This window comes from Tachypleus tridentatus, chromosome 7 (genome assembly GCF_004210375.1).
Source record: "Tachypleus tridentatus isolate NWPU-2018 chromosome 7, ASM421037v1, whole genome shotgun sequence".
In the NCBI taxonomy this organism is placed as follows: Eukaryota; Metazoa; Arthropoda; class Merostomata; order Xiphosura; family Limulidae; genus Tachypleus; species Tachypleus tridentatus.
Genome location: NC_134831.1, coordinates 62,104,959 through 62,121,062, shown reverse-complemented (window position 1 = coordinate 62,121,062; position 16,104 = coordinate 62,104,959). Strand labels below are relative to the sequence as shown.

The following is a 16,104-nucleotide window of genomic DNA, read 5'->3' as shown; positions in this document are numbered from 1 at the left end:
TCTTTACATAAAGTATCTTAGCCTAAACTTTTTAGGACCCATTTGCTTCAGGGGCCTGGACAACTGATCCATTTTCCCTACCATTAACCTGCCACTGGATATTTCAGCAAATAGGTTTTCATTCAATATTCTAGCTTGTCAGTATCAGTAATTTGAGTTTTTAATTTGTAATATCTGTCTGAATAAAACTAATTTATGAAGCACTTAAGCCCACTGGGCAAGTGCCCCTTTTGGCCCTACCTTAATCTATCACAGTTTCGACTGTGAATTTTCACTAGATTTTATTATATATATAGGCTATAATTTAGTTGTCATTTATATTTTGCAAACTATTAGGCTTTTATAAATCAAAAATATAGATAAAAATAATTTAATTGGATGAGTATTATGAATTTTATACATGAGATGTAAACAAAATTATGGAGCTTTAACATGTACAGCTTAACAGTTTACATAGGAATGCAAAATAAATTGAATATTAATAAAAATTAAAGCAAAAATGGCATAAAATTAATAAAGTTCTTCATCCTTTACTGTCTGTTTGTATGGAATTTTACACAAAACTACACCAGGGCTATCTGTGCTAGCCATCCCTAATTAACGGTGTAAGACAAGAGGGAAGACAGCTGGTCATCACCACCCACTGCCAACTCTTGGGCTACTCTTTCACTAATAAATAGTGGGATTGACCTTCACAATATAATGCCCCCATGGGAGAAAGGGTGAGAATGTTTGGTTTAAAAGGGATTCGAACCTAAGACCGTCAGATCGTGAGTCAAGCACCCTAACCACCTGGCCATGATGGGCCCTTCATCCTTTATTACTAAATGCCATGTGAAAGGCCTCTCAGTGGCTCAGTAGTGTATCTGCAAAAACCATATTCCGATACTCATGAGGAACACAGCACAGATAATCCACTGTGTAGCTTTGTACTTTACTACAAACATAAAAACCATGTGAAATTAATGTCACTGTTACCTACCCTACATAAATGTCAAGTGAAATGAAATATTTTTTAAAAAAGATTCAAAACAAATGAAGTAAATGAACATCTTCAGAACCTTCTCAAACACTCTCACTATCAGAACCACTTGATACTAATCTGTACAAAATCAGTTGATCCCAGAGCACCTCATTTCCTCACATCTCAAAATGAATAATACTTTGTCTTGTGCTCATTTACACTAAACAGATGATTAAGCAAAAATAAAACTGTCAAATAAAAGGTCATCAACATTACAACTGCCAACTATCTTAGAGCAAATATTGAAAAATAAATACTTTATTGAGAGTAATATGTTCCTACAAATGAAAAAGTAAATGCTATCAATAAACATCTAATTCCTTTATTTTACCTTTGTTTTTGCTGTGACTATGGATCCTCTTTTCACAAGTAAGTTAACAACATGGTCTTGACCATTTCGAGCTGCACAGTGCAAAGGAGTTAATCCATCCTTGAAATAAAATTTAATTATTTTATAAAAACACAATTAGACAGATGACAGAGAAATAAATGCACTGAGAAATCAATAGAAACTTATGAATGAGCCATTTATCATTAGTGAGTGCTCAAATAACAAGTAATGTGATTTTTTTGTTCTTAAAGTAAATATCACTGTGAACATAAACCATACAACAGTCATTACCTTTTCATAATGGCAAAGCAAAAATATTATTCTGTATAACAAAACTTATATACAAAGATACTGTTCCAAGTTTGTAGATGACAGTCCATAAAAATTCAATGTTGACATCAGTTGTCTAATTTAAATTAAATATTTCTTCTTGATCATGAAAAATAAAAATATACACGTCCATATTAACTGAAGCAATGCAAAACTCATTTAAAAATATTTTGTTAAGAACCTTAATGGAAACCATTGTTTTCATTATGATAAAAACTTTAACAGAAAGTATCTAACCCACATGCTAAGCATAATGTGTGTGATTATTGAACAACCAGATGGTGTAATTTGCTTGGTTCACTGGTTTGCACATGTATTATTCCTTTTATTAGATAGCGTAAAGTAACAGTATTGTTTTATTAGAAAAATATTTGAATTATATGTCTTAATATACGTCAAAATTAAATAATTCCAATAGAAAAATTAAATAAATAATGATATTCAAAAACATATGATTCAATGAAGTAGATAAAGAGTACATATTCTGCAAGATACTACATATACAACAAATATGTTTTAACAGTGCAACTGGAAAACTTATAAAGAAATAATATAATCTGATATGCAGAGCTACACAAGTACTCACTCTAGTTGCAGCTTCAAGTTTGGCCCCTTTTTCAAGAAGTAGTGCCACCATGTTTATTTTACCCCATTTTGCTGCAACATGTAAAGGGGTTATCTGGTGCTAGAAATGAGAAATTGTATAATTAAGAAAATGGTAACTATTACACTTGAAAAGTTTGCTTATTTTAATTTTTCTCTTGTGGAGGGAATTTTGGTAAAAAAGAATTAAAAATCCATTCTCACTCACTGTTGAATAAGAATATATATATATATATAAGAAAGAAAAATAGATACTTATACAAAACAGGATATCATATAAAGAAAATCTATAATGTAACCGATGTTAACCAGTGTACACACATTACATGACACCCCCAAAAACAATGCATGCAAACAGAAAGGAAAATTGGAAGAAAAAATAGAACAAATTACTAGTTGCATTTTATGGATAGAAATATTTTCCCAACAGACAGGTTTGCCTGCCAAAGAAGAACACTGAGCCAAGAAAGTAACAACTGACAACTGTGTTAAATAACTATGTAGAATATTTCATTATTAACAGCTGGTTAAAAATTATGGCATGCATCATTCCTGTATAAATAATAGTATATAAAATATTTCACAAAGTACAAAGCTGAAAAAAAGAAATTTAAAAATAAATAAATATACATTTGTTATGACATAAACAGAAAATAAATAACAAAAACTTAACACACTTAATATAGAAAACTTCAAAAGAAACTTCTGATAATTAAAATTTTAACATTATTCAAAGTGCAGACTGCCTCTTTCTGTATAGTGCATATTCTTTTAATATTTTTTACTTTAATAATATGAGTATGCAATTCTTAAAAAAATATTACATTCGTATATGCCACATTTATGTATTTTTAAATGCTTGCTTTAAACACTGCAGTATTCCTCCATCAATAAACTCTTTGTAATAAACATCTATTTTGAAAAATAATGATGATAACATTTACATGCAAATAGTTACTTTAAAGATGTTTTTAAAATTTTAAATGCAGAAAATATTAAAAACCTAACTTACTTTGGCCTGAAGGTTTACATTTGCTCCTTTTTCCAGCAACATTAAAGCCATATTCTTATTTCCATAATGTGCTGTTATGTGAAGAGGTGTAAAACCACTCTAATGCCATGCATATAAAAAATGCTAATAATTAACTTTGCATTGACACTAATCACTCATCATATCTTAAAAAGCAAATTAATTATTATATCAAATGAAACAAGAAATTTTTTTTAAATGAATGTAGTCAGCACGTATTTCAAATAATTAAAATCCACATCATAGCAAAAAGTAGTCCAATCACACAAATTAAATAGTAGTTTAAAATAAATCATAAAATGCATTTACTAATAAAATAAAATATAAACATCTGATCAAACGTTCAAACTCTAAAACAAAAGTACTTATGTAAAATTCTTCTTTATTTTTGACATTCTGACAAGTAGATTGCAGATTAATGTTGTTTTTGTATTTTGTATTAAAATTAAGTATTTTAAACGTATTATCTAAAAACATAACTTATCCTCTAAAATGATAAATAAAATTCAATTAGGGTGTATGCATGCACACTCACAGTACATATAACTTTACACATATATATATATTTTGATCATGAGAACTCTAAAAGAAAATTCAACAGTAACATACATTAAGCAACATCTCATGAAAATTATTTTTTGCAATAAAATCAAAATTAAAATATATAAATGCTTAATGACCTTGCACGGCAATAATGTTTAAGCTATAAATAATAAAAGCAATAGCAAGCACTATTTGCTATAATTATGATTATACTGTGCATATGAAAATTCTTAAATTATAGTTATTGTTACAATTATAAAAGCCTTAAATGTATATACAAATGTTTAACAACAAATGAAACTTAATAAATCTTGTATGTTTGTGTTTCTTTCTTAATGAAGTTTTAATTGGTTTTAACTGCTTAGCAGTATTATCGTCATATTTCAGAATGGTATAAGAACTGCCTGGGATTTTTCCCCATTGTAACATTCATATTTGTTATGCACATACCACCGAAGTAACATCGGGATTTTCGATTTCCTGAAGCAATAAAGCTGCAGCTCTACAGTCATCCTTCTTAGCAGCAATATGGAGAGCAGATAGTTGCACTTTTCCTTTTGTTTCATCTTCCAGCAGTACAGAAACCACCTTGTTGTGGCCTTGCTGCAGTGCTACTGCTAATGGAGTAAAGCCATCCTAGGAAACAGCATATTTAACTACTAAAGATTTCTATGTAATACATAATACAACGATTAGCTGAAACAAATAAATATCTTAGTGCTTTAGAACTTTGCACAATAACATTATTAATGCAACAACATCTTCCGTTTTTTCAGTGAAGTAAATTTAAACTTGTTTTGTACAACCAAGCGTCTATGACACATCTATTAAATATTCTTTAATTTTAACTAAAACAAACTGAACACTGTATGTTTTGGTTAAATACAATAAAATAATAAACTTTTCAACTTTTACTGGCATCTTTAAAGCATTCTGTAATTAATTAGTGGCTCTCGTATGTTTTTTTTTTAAGAATTGGCCAGTTAGGTTTTCTGTTTTTAAAGCAAATTACAAACTGCTTATATTATTTTCATAGAAATAAGTTTAAAAATTATATATGGTTCTAATAACCCTTGCACTCATGGTTTAATTTTCAAAAATTCCTACCTATACATTTCCAATATTAATAATAAACCTGCAGCGAGATTTCAATAGCCATTTTTTTTTTTTTATTGACAGTGAGAAGGAAACGTTGTAGTAAGCAGCAGAGTTACTAGTATTGTATTGTTTGTCTGTTTTTTGAATTTTGCACAAAGCTACTCGAGGGATATCTGTGCTAGCCGTTCCTAATTTAGCAGTGTAGGGCTAGAGGGAAGACAGCTAGTTTTCACCACCCATCGCCAAATCTTGGGCTACTCTTTTATCAACGAATAATGGGATTGACCGTCACATTATAACACCTCTACAGCTCGACGATGTTTGGTGCGACCGGGATTAGAACCCGTGACCCTCAGAGTATGCGTTGAACGCTTTAACCCACCTGGCCATGCAGAGCCAAGTTGCTAGTAACTAATTGGAAAACTTTGGTAATAAGTACATCTAAGATGGTTTGAAATCACAAATATTTTAATGATACAAATAATCCTTTTTTTGTGTGTGTATACAAGTCCCCTGACCAGAAACAAAAACTTATCATAATTTGTAATCGCATACATTACTGATGTACTATGGCCTTCTAAGTCCTAAATCTCCCAGCCGTGGGGGTGTTATAATGTGACGGTCAATCCCACTATTCGTTGGTAAAAGAGTAGTCCAAGAGTTGGCAGTGGGTGGTGATGACTAGCTGCCTTCCCTCTAGTCTTACACTGCTAAATTAAGGACTGCTAGCGCAGATAGCCCTCGAGTAGCTTTGCGCGAAATTAAAAAAAAAGTTAAATATAGATATAATAACTCACTTATTAAGGTACTTAGTATTATAAATATGTGAACTAGATTAATCCTCGTAGAATAATTGTAGGGTTTATGTATATAAATTATATTTTTAATTTAGTTTTTAATTCATCCTCTTCAGTCTTTATTTATATTTTCTATATTTAGAATATAATTTTTATTCTAATTTGTATTTTTTCCACAGCAATTGGTGAAAGCTAGATTACCTAAATCATGCGATAATTTTTTTTTTTTTTATATATCACACTTGCCTTGAGATTTTAATATTTCATTTACTTTGTAAATAATAATATGACCTGGCGACATCTATAGTATTTATAATTTTTCAAGTTTCAAAACTGTAGATTTAAACTCTTCTCTTCCCATCCATGGCTAAATGATAAATCTGAGGGTTTGTAACACTAAAAATCTGGTTTTCAAACCATCAGTGGGCATAGTATTGATAGTTTTTTGTGTAGTTTTGCGCTTAACAACTACTAAATCAAATAGATTAATTTAATTGTTGGTAATAACTTTTAAGTTTTATTTTGTAAAAGAAACGACAGTGACTTTAAATACACCAAAATGTAAGCAGCTTTGGTGAAATATAAATTTAAGAAATGTAATTTTACAACAAAAATATCCTATAGTAATGACATTGGAAAGGAAAAATATGCTTCTAAACATTATCAGTTTAATTACAGTATTATTTGGATTGTACACTGCTATTTGGGATGAGATAAGCCAGAAACGAGTTTGTCCAAAATGTACTTAAAGTGTTCACATTTCGCCGTCTTTCTGTAGTTGACCCATCAAACTGCTGGATCATGAGAAACCGAAAATAAAATAAACTAATAGAAAGAACAGTAATAAACAGTTTTTCGTGTTTTTTGACAGGTGCGTTAAAAGTAATTTTTAAAAAATGTTATGCACATATTCATAAATTACTTTATAAACATGATTTATCTTTGTTAATTCCAAAGTGTAAGAATTTCTATCATACATTGCTAGCATTTCCTTTTTTCTCCCGATCACATTTAGCGCTACAGAATATTTTTGCATTTCTATACGCTTGGAAGTTGTCAATTAATTTGAGAGTTACAGTTTCTAAAAATTAATTTTTTTATCGAGTATTGTTTTCTCTTCCAAAAATGTCACGTTTTGGCTGTGTTCTTTCACGGTTTCTCCGTGTATAGAAATGTAAATAGTAAAAGACTGCTTTAAACTAGAATCCAATCTACAGTATTAATTTCGCAAAACTATCATCTCAGCAATAACTTAACTCAATCTCTGTAACTTACTTTTGAATAGGAGTAAGGTTTTCTTAAATACATAAAATACTGAATCCCTCTCAAGATTTGAACAAACTTTTAATCTACATAATCTTTTACGATCTTTTTATTTCTGTTTATCATAAAACAGTTCATTTCTATAAAATATTGTAATAACCAAACATCTTCGATACATATCCTCTGGTGATTTACTAAAATATACCATTTGGTCAATATCGAAAGAAACCGTTCAATTCTACACAACAGTATTTAAACTGTTAACTTGTGGGATTACAAAATAGGCCTTATAATTACGCAATATGGACACAACAAACATTCTGTATGTTGTCTTTAAATATTCAACGAAGAGGCCTATAAAAGTCTTTACATATAACTGAGAAGGTATTGTACCAAAGTCTATTTCATCGGCTAACATTTTCTATTTGTCATTCTGTCCAATTAGTGGTATTTATTTTTAGAGTAAATCCTTGTATTTAAAAGTTCCTACATTAACTAGAAGCTGTTCACCAGCCAATAACTGAGGATTTCTATATATACAGTAAATATTGATTATTATAGAAAATGAAGGGTTATATATACTATTTGTTACAAGTGGAATAACAATCATAATATGATGAGTCAAGGTAAAAATCAAATGCTGCATTTATTGGAGAACAAATAGGAAAAATGGTTTATCGGGTACTGGTGGACTATTACGTTATAATGTTTATCAATATTAATTGGCCAATTTATTAAACTGTAGATAATTGACAGAAAATATATTCAAATAAAATAAAATGAGAGAAAAAAACTGGTACAGGGCAAACTAAAAGAAAATAAAGCACACAGACGAGAATATGCGACACAAAGACGAAACATCCATAAACATTCTCAACTTCTCCATAACAGATATGAATGTATTCGAAATATACAGAATCAATAACGTTCACAATCAAGTTCATTCTGTACCTGACCAATCAGAAAATTAGATCATGAGTATCAGGCAGAATTTCTGTTCAGTATCCATTCAAAGGAAAAACTTATATCCACAAGATAAAACACGATATATATAATTATCCCATGAAAGAATAAATAATTTCTATGATCGGCCACTGCAACAAAAGTAACACCTACAGATGACTTCAAGACGTTCTAAAACAGATATTAGAAAAATGGCTGAATTTTGTAAATGAAATATAAATTATGAAAAAAGAGATATTTGAGTGATATATTAATGTCACATTTATTTAATACAGTTATAAAACCTTATTTTGCAGTATTTAAGATATATTAATTAAACTTTTAATACCCATATCAGCCGTCTTTAGAAAACAGTTTTCCATTTAGTATTAAAGTTGCAAATAAATAAATAACAGAAAATATATAGTACACTTGTATTAGCATGCGAAGTATTACAACATTGCAGTTAATATTTAGAAAAAATTGTAGTTGTCTTATTAACAAAAGTATTTGGAGAACACAGAAAATAAAAGAGAAAATAATACGGTGAATCATCTGCATATGTAAGAGAGAGGTTAATGTCTGTCTTGTCCAGAGAACTCCTACAGTTTTAAGTCCAACTTGGTTGAAACTTCACTCGAATTTTCAACATCACAAATGTAACCCAATCACAAATGCGTCTCTTTTAAAGACAGAATGAAGATTTACCTCATGGAATGATATACTTGGCATTGTCAAGAAGTGGATCACCTGACAATATGTTCATACTCGCAAAAACACAGGTCAGAAAATTCGTAATGTTGTATATTAAAAAGTTTTGTCAGTAATATTAATAAAATGTTGAGAAAGTTTACTTATATTCTATCGCGTGAGATTCTCACAGTAAAATAACTGAGCCAAAAGCACAACACTTTCCGCAGGAACTGGCACAAACAGTCGCTCGTAGGGCGGTTTCTGCTAATATAACATAAGAGCAAAAGTAAATAAATATAGAAAAAAAAAAGTTAAAATGGAAAATGTTACAGCTTATTCACGTGAATCTTATTTACAGTTTTCTAACAGTTTCTGTGTTACAAATTCATTCAAATTGTTCATTTTGTCATTTTCAAATTTAGTTAACCTTTTATTAAAATTACCATTTCAAACAAATACAAAAATTGTTCATATACACTGTTTAACCAATTTTCTTGTCACACACACACATATTACGAAATTATTTTGTTGGTTGCCGCTTAATATTTTACAGACTAGCCAAATTATGTATTAGCTAGCTTGGGCATTTGGACAATATCTGCGCATCCAGTTAACGTTATATATGTATTAAACACTATTACTACATTTTATCCTTCGCTATACTGTCGTCATGCTATTGTGAGAACGATAATACACGTTATCCATATGGCAGTTTACTGTCACCAAAGTAGTTTCGCAGCCAACCGATAATTAAGTATTAGGCTTAAATGTGAGTATGAATAAACAATAAACATCCTTCAGAAGTTTTGTGAAACTAAAAAAAATCAATTTCCATTTATGATATCAGGATTAATAACGACTAAAAGTTATTAAATAAATTTGAGACATGTAAATGAAGCGTACCTCTGTTGCAATATTTTGATTCGCTCCATTATCAAGAAGTAGGCGAACAATGTCATCGTGATTTTCTTGAGCAGCCATATACAATGGAGTGAAACCGTTCTGGGACTGAACATTGATTTTGGCGCCATTCTCTAGTAAAATCACCACCACCAGTTTTTGGCCAGCTAGGGCTGCTATGTGTAATGCTGTATTTCCTTTCTGAAAATAATGATAGAAAACAATAATAATATTCATCTGAATACAATAATAATGTTGAGTGAAATAAAATGTCATCTATACTACCACGACCATAAAGCATGAATTACTTAATCGTTGTATCTTAACCTTTTTAGATTGGTAAAAATAATTCGCATGACAGTTGCTTCTTGTTATGCAGTGAATATTGTCTTATCAAATTCACTGAAGCTCTGAGAATCTAACATAGAATAAAGAGTGAAATTTAATAGGACCACACTACGTTTCCTTAACCTTTTGCAAGATATGTCAAAATGTGACACTGACCCAACGTCATTCGAGTTTAAATTCGTTCACTAAAACACTTTCAGTAAATTGTATATTTTCAGTACACCAATGCGTAAGCAGACTAAGGTATCACAAAGCAGATATTTCGACGATATGTCTTTATTTTTTTCGTTATAGTACCTCATATCTTATGATTCATTACCTGGTTAAACTGAAGTTTAAGTACAGTTTGATCACTATTTTTTGTCTTTTTTTTAAGAAATTGAACAGAAAAACTGATCAAAATAATTTGGTTTGTTTTTGCGCAAAGCTACACTGGCTATCTCCTAGATCCGCAGCGGGAAATCAAACCCCATATTTTAGTGTTATAAGTGCTTAAACTTACATCTGGCCCATCAGGGGAATAATCAAAATGATTATCGAAATTTAGTTATTAAAATGTTTTAGCTCTCTTTCGTGAAATCTTTTCTCATTGTATTTTTATTAATTTGTTTCCCTCTTTTTATTCTGGTTTCCTGCTGATGGCCAAGCGGTAAGCCTAAAACACTACAATTCGAAGTTCGATTCCTGCGCTGTGCATAACAATTCGCTTAATGTACAGCTAGTTTAATAAAGGATAGGCGTGTTGTTTTGCTGTAGATAGACTGAAAGAGACAAAGACCAATATTCAAATTGAGATAGAAAACTTGTTTACCGAAACTAAAGAAAAGAATGTCTGGCTGGTTGGACTTTAGTGTTGTTGTACTTAAATCTATGTGAAAAGAAATATATTGAAAATACTTTATTTAAGTGGAAAATAGAGAAAAATAAACTGCATTTAGAAGTCCACACATAAGTGGAAAATAGAGAGAATAAATTTTATTTAAAAATAGAAATAAACCTTACTTGTAAATAAACAGAAAAACGTACACAATCATCAGTAGAACATGTTACCTTTTCGTAATAACAGTAGAGATTCTCCTATCTCTGTTATCTATTTTGACTACGAGAACGTCTTTTTTTTTTTAACCACTACCTTCGCTTGTGTGTTTTTAACCTGGATTTATATTCTTTACAATGTCATTGAGATAAAAGTCACCAGACTCCGAATTTTAACAGTCTGGGATTCGGTAAGTCTGCAGTTTTGAATCTTCTGCCTTATTATTGTTTTGTCTTAGAATGATTCTTCTTTTCCCTTTATGCAAACCATAACGCTAATATAGTGTTGGTGTTCCGTTATGTGAACATTTAGTGCCAGCAATCCCTAGCATATGTCAAAGATGTCACTTTCATCATGGTACAAAGGAGATTATTCTCTCCTATTTGAACATTTTTCAATTTATTTCTTTTTTTTTGTAAATCAGATTTTAAAAAATCCGATGTTTTTTGTTTTAAAAAATGGTCCAACAGAGCTAACCTGTCTTGCTACTTAAACTGGATCAGAAACCTCTTTCAAATTATAATAATGTGATTTGTTCATAAATAGTATCATTAGTGACAGCTGGCACTTACTTATGAAATTAATTAATTTAAAAATACTGTTTCAAGGAAAAGGAAAACACTTTTTCTCTGCTTACAAAAGCACAAGTTATCAAACAAATAGCCAGTTTAGAGTTAATTTTTTCCCTTTGTCTGTATATGCCTGTTTTAATGATAACCTAATTAGAACAGATATAAACTATTTGTTGTTCACCTGAAATATTAAATCAGAACATTTAGACACAAATATAATTCACCTCCGTCCATTCAAAGAGGCTTTGATCTCAACGACTTTAAACTATTCATTGCAATAAGCACACATTTAAACGTTATATACTGTAAATTCCGATTATATTAGTTCCGTTTTCTGTACATTAGTGCTGCTTGCCAGAGTAAAGCAACTAAATAGGTCAGGACTGTTATAGTGGTATAATGTAATGTAAGTCAGTTTGTTTGGTTTCGACGTATAGTCTTTTACTCACCGCTAAATTAACCTATAATACTTTAAGTGCTTGGATAAGACATGTCAAATACTGTCAAAATGATAAGCCATGAATTTGGAGAAACTAGTCATTCGCAGCGTGAATAGAGAATCAGAAATAAAGTGAACTTCTGCTTGATCTTATATTCGCTGAAACGTTGTAGTGACGTTGAAAATAAATAAACATCCAATTATTTTACTGAATAATAATTAATACTTAGTATTGACGGTACGTAATATATTACTTAAACACCTTTTTATTAATGTCGAGTGAAAGACAATATATCTAAATCAAGCATATTGTACTTTATATGAGAAAATAAGAAACAATTTGTAAAAATTAAATATATATACGAAGAACCTGTTCATTTGTCCATTTTTATATAACATTTTCATATCACAGAAACGTAAATTAAAATCAATCTTTCTATATAAGTCTACACTTATAGCATGCAAACAAATTCATTATTACTAGTGTATGCCCATTAAGATTAAGTTGAAAATAATCATTAAAATTACTGAACAAGTGGAAACTAAGAATTAAACCTGCTACTATTTAAAAATATTCTAACCAGATTTCATTAAAGTTTTGATTTTATTTACTTATTTTGTAGTTAGGCGTACAAAAATTCAATTTTAAACTTATAAATAGTGAGTATTTCGGATTATGTCAAAAGTTTTCTGCATGTGAAGTTTGGCCTTTAGCAATTAAAGATTGCAGAGTGATGTAGTGACTCATCGGAACAGGAGGGTATTGCTTAATAACAGTGACTAGATGATGTGAATTATGGAAAAGTTATGAGAAAAGGTGATTAGTGAGTAGGAGACCATTTGTAAGTGTATTTCTACTTCGTGGTATTGTTCACTAAGATGCCAACCCTGAATATAAAAGAAAATAACAACAAAAACAAAATAAAAACAAATAGAAATAAAAATCTACACTTAAAGTTCCATTATTTTTATTTAAGACTTTGTATTAATAAGTTTATTTCAAACAGATGAAAAAGATAAAAATTATTCACCAATTCGGCCATAGCGTGACAACGGAGAAATAAATTCATAATCTAAATTAAACCCTGAGCTCGAACTAAATAAAGTTTATCATTCTCAGCTAACAAGATTTTTTAAAATCTAATTATTTATATTTAGGATCTGCAAGTAATGTTATTTCCCTTAAAGACGTTTTGCGTATTTCCCAGTTGATCAATGGTACGTTTATGTACTTAATAACGTTCAAATCTATGGTCTGACTCCTCTTCGTGAACAGAGCTCGGACAGCCTATTGTATACCTTTTCGCTAAAACAAAAAAAGATTTCACCTATACTTTTAATGTGAGAGAACAAACAACTAGAATAATAAAATTAAAATACTTAGAATTTCAATGCTTGGAATGAACATGTGCAAAACACTAACAATAAACTGGTATTAGATTTACATAATTCAAGTTTGTATTCCCACGTAGTGCACTTATATTACCTATCATATTTATAGGAAATAATGGACGATATAGAAAATAATATCAAGGAGATAATGTAGGTTCCTAACATGTATACAGTATTTTTCATTCAGGTTAAAATTAAAACGCTTATTTTAATTTTAAAACGTACTTATGAAGTACTTAATTTAATTAACAATTTTTATTCATTTTATTCCAATGCATTTATTATCACCACTATTAATTTATAGTATCAATGATAGATACAAAATACTTATTCTATAATCATACATAAGTCAAACAGTAATTTAAGTTACTGCACCAAATACGTTCTATAATTGTTAGCCTAAAAGTTTTCTTATAGCAAGGCCATATCAGGCTATCTGCTAAGTCCATAGCCTAAATGAAACCAACCTTTGTTGCTGCATTTACGTCAGCTCCATTCTTGAGAAGTTCTGCAACAACAAACTGATGGCCTTCTTTCGATGCAAGATGCAAAGCATTGAGTCCATTCTGAAAAACAAACGTCAAATAGAATAAAAGCTGGGCTTTGGGCAAATAGAAAACAAAACTTTAAACGCGTACTTGAGAAATATTATGAACGCTAAAAACGTTTATCATTATTGTGCACATCACTGATTTCTAAAAACTACTAAGTAGTATTATGTTTTGCTCAATTAATTTTAAAAAAATACTAAATACTACTTACAGTAAAAGAAGTTTCCCGTTTCACGTTTTCAGTTAAACATTTTTCGTATATATAGGTTTTCTAAATACTATTCCTGCAGTATAACAATTTTATAAATTTAATGAATGTCTTCCTATGCTTATGCATTTATCTTGAGGATTAAACAGTATTCGTGGGGTGTTGGTATATGATTAGTTAAAATAATAATGGTATTAGTATTTATTAATAGTTTTTAATATTTTTAAAATAGATAGATAGCTCGGACGTCCTCAAATGTTTCAAAATATATGTGAACGGGTTAATTCGGGCCAACTATTTTCTCGCTTATACGTAATTATTTGCCCAACTTTATTCGCATGCTATCATTTATCACAATCAGTGCTCACTAGATGGCTTTGAAAATGCTTTTGTGTTAAACACTATTGGATTTATTCTGAATTATGTATCATAAGCACTGGAGAAAAGTATTCCTATTCTTCATTGTATTTTTATTGGAATAACATATATCACATATAAATCCAGATAAGTAAGATTATTCTAGAGAGTTTATTATGTGCAAAAATATGATAACAGGTCATGAAAGTTAAAAGAACTTTTGTTTCATTAAATTTAAGGCTTTTAAAGTGTTTGCGATTTTAGAAAAGTATTACATAAGGATAAGTTTTTGAGACAAAATGTTTTTCGTTAGAAATCAGCTACAAATAGATATTTAAACCGTTAATTCAAAGTAAAATGTGAATAAAGAGAATCATTTCATTATTCATGAATAAACAAGCGTCGTTTTCGAATACTTACATTGTTACTGGTATTGACGTCTATGTTGCCTTTCAAGTATTCCAAAAGTTTTTCAGTGTTTCCACTTCTCGCTGCTCGCAGAAAACTTGCATTACCATCTGTCTACAAAACACAGTATAACAAAAAATTAGTTCTAAATTTTAGAATGTGTTGCGTAACTATACATGTATTTGATATTTCATTTACATGTCACATGTCACATCAAACATACTTGTCCTTTCAGTCGTGGGGGCGTTATAATGTTACGCTCAATCCCACTATTCGTTGGTAAAATAGTAACTCAAGAGTTTGCGGTGGGTGGTGATGACAAACTGCCTTTCTTTTAGTCTTACATTACTAAATTAGGGACGACTAGCGCAGATAGCCCTTATATAGCTTTGCGCGAAATTCGAAACAAACAAACCAAATCATTTACATACATAATCCATTGCTTTTCGAAATTGTATTATTATAGCCTTGAATGTAATTTGAGGTTTGAATTTGAAACTGTTTTGTCATTTCAAATTAAATTATTAACATCAAACAACGGAGTAGCCAATTCCGAGCCTGGAAGGGCTCGTGCCCGATCAATACTTGAACGAGAGACGATAAATTCTTCACCTATATTAAAAGAACTGAAGCTCAAAAACCAACTATTTGTGAGGTAGTGCGAAATGTGAAATAAGGGAGGGGGAGCAACTACTTAATGAGCTGATAGAACCACGAGTTGGTAGATAATTTAGGTTTATTTAAGGGCCTCCTCTGCGTGGAACGGATAACCTGGCTAATTTCTTATAAAATTTAATTGTTTTGATATAATTAAACCCAATGGCCCGGCATGGCCAAGCGTGTTCAGGCGTGCGACTCGTAATCTGAGGGTTGCGGGTTCGCATCCCCGTCGCGCCAAACATGCTCGCCCTTTCAGCCGTGGAGGCGTTATAATGTGACGGTTAATCCCACTATTCGTTGGTAAAAGAGTAGCCCAAGAGTTGGCGATGGGTGGTGATGATTAGCTGCCTTCCCTCTAGTCTTACACTGCTAAATTAGGGACGGCTAGCGCAGATAGCCCTCGAGTAGCTTTGTGCAAAATTTACAACAAACAAACAAACATTAAACTCAATACAACTGGAATGTGAGTATGGTTCATTTGGTGATGTGTTGGACTATAGATCTGCTGGTTCATCGTTCCATCACGTTACCATAAAAAAAAAAACTCGTTCCGCATGTTGATTCCGTGGGTACACCATA

At 30.6% G+C, this 16,104-nt stretch overlaps 1 protein-coding gene across 14 annotated transcripts in view; it reads right to left on the bottom strand.

Moving 5' to 3' along the window:
* LOC143255805 (uncharacterized) overlaps positions 1–16,104 on the bottom strand; it is a 158,842-nt gene that overhangs the window by 92,243 nt on the left and 50,495 nt on the right. For 13 of the 14 annotated variants that reach the window (XM_076512057.1, XM_076512058.1, XM_076512063.1 and 10 more), the window contains 7 exons: positions 14,878–14,979; positions 13,809–13,907; positions 9,558–9,755; positions 4,312–4,497; positions 3,301–3,399; positions 2,272–2,370; positions 1,356–1,454 (listed from right to left, as the gene is read on the bottom strand). In XM_076512057.1, coding sequence (XP_076368172.1) covers positions 1,356–1,454; positions 2,272–2,370; positions 3,301–3,399; positions 4,312–4,497; positions 9,558–9,755; positions 13,809–13,907; positions 14,878–14,979 — 882 coding nt within the window. The remainder of the gene's footprint in view (positions 1–1,355; positions 1,455–2,271; positions 2,371–3,300; positions 3,400–4,311; positions 4,498–9,557; positions 9,756–13,808; positions 13,908–14,877; positions 14,980–16,104) is intronic. The other variant, XM_076512054.1, reaches the window with a different exon arrangement.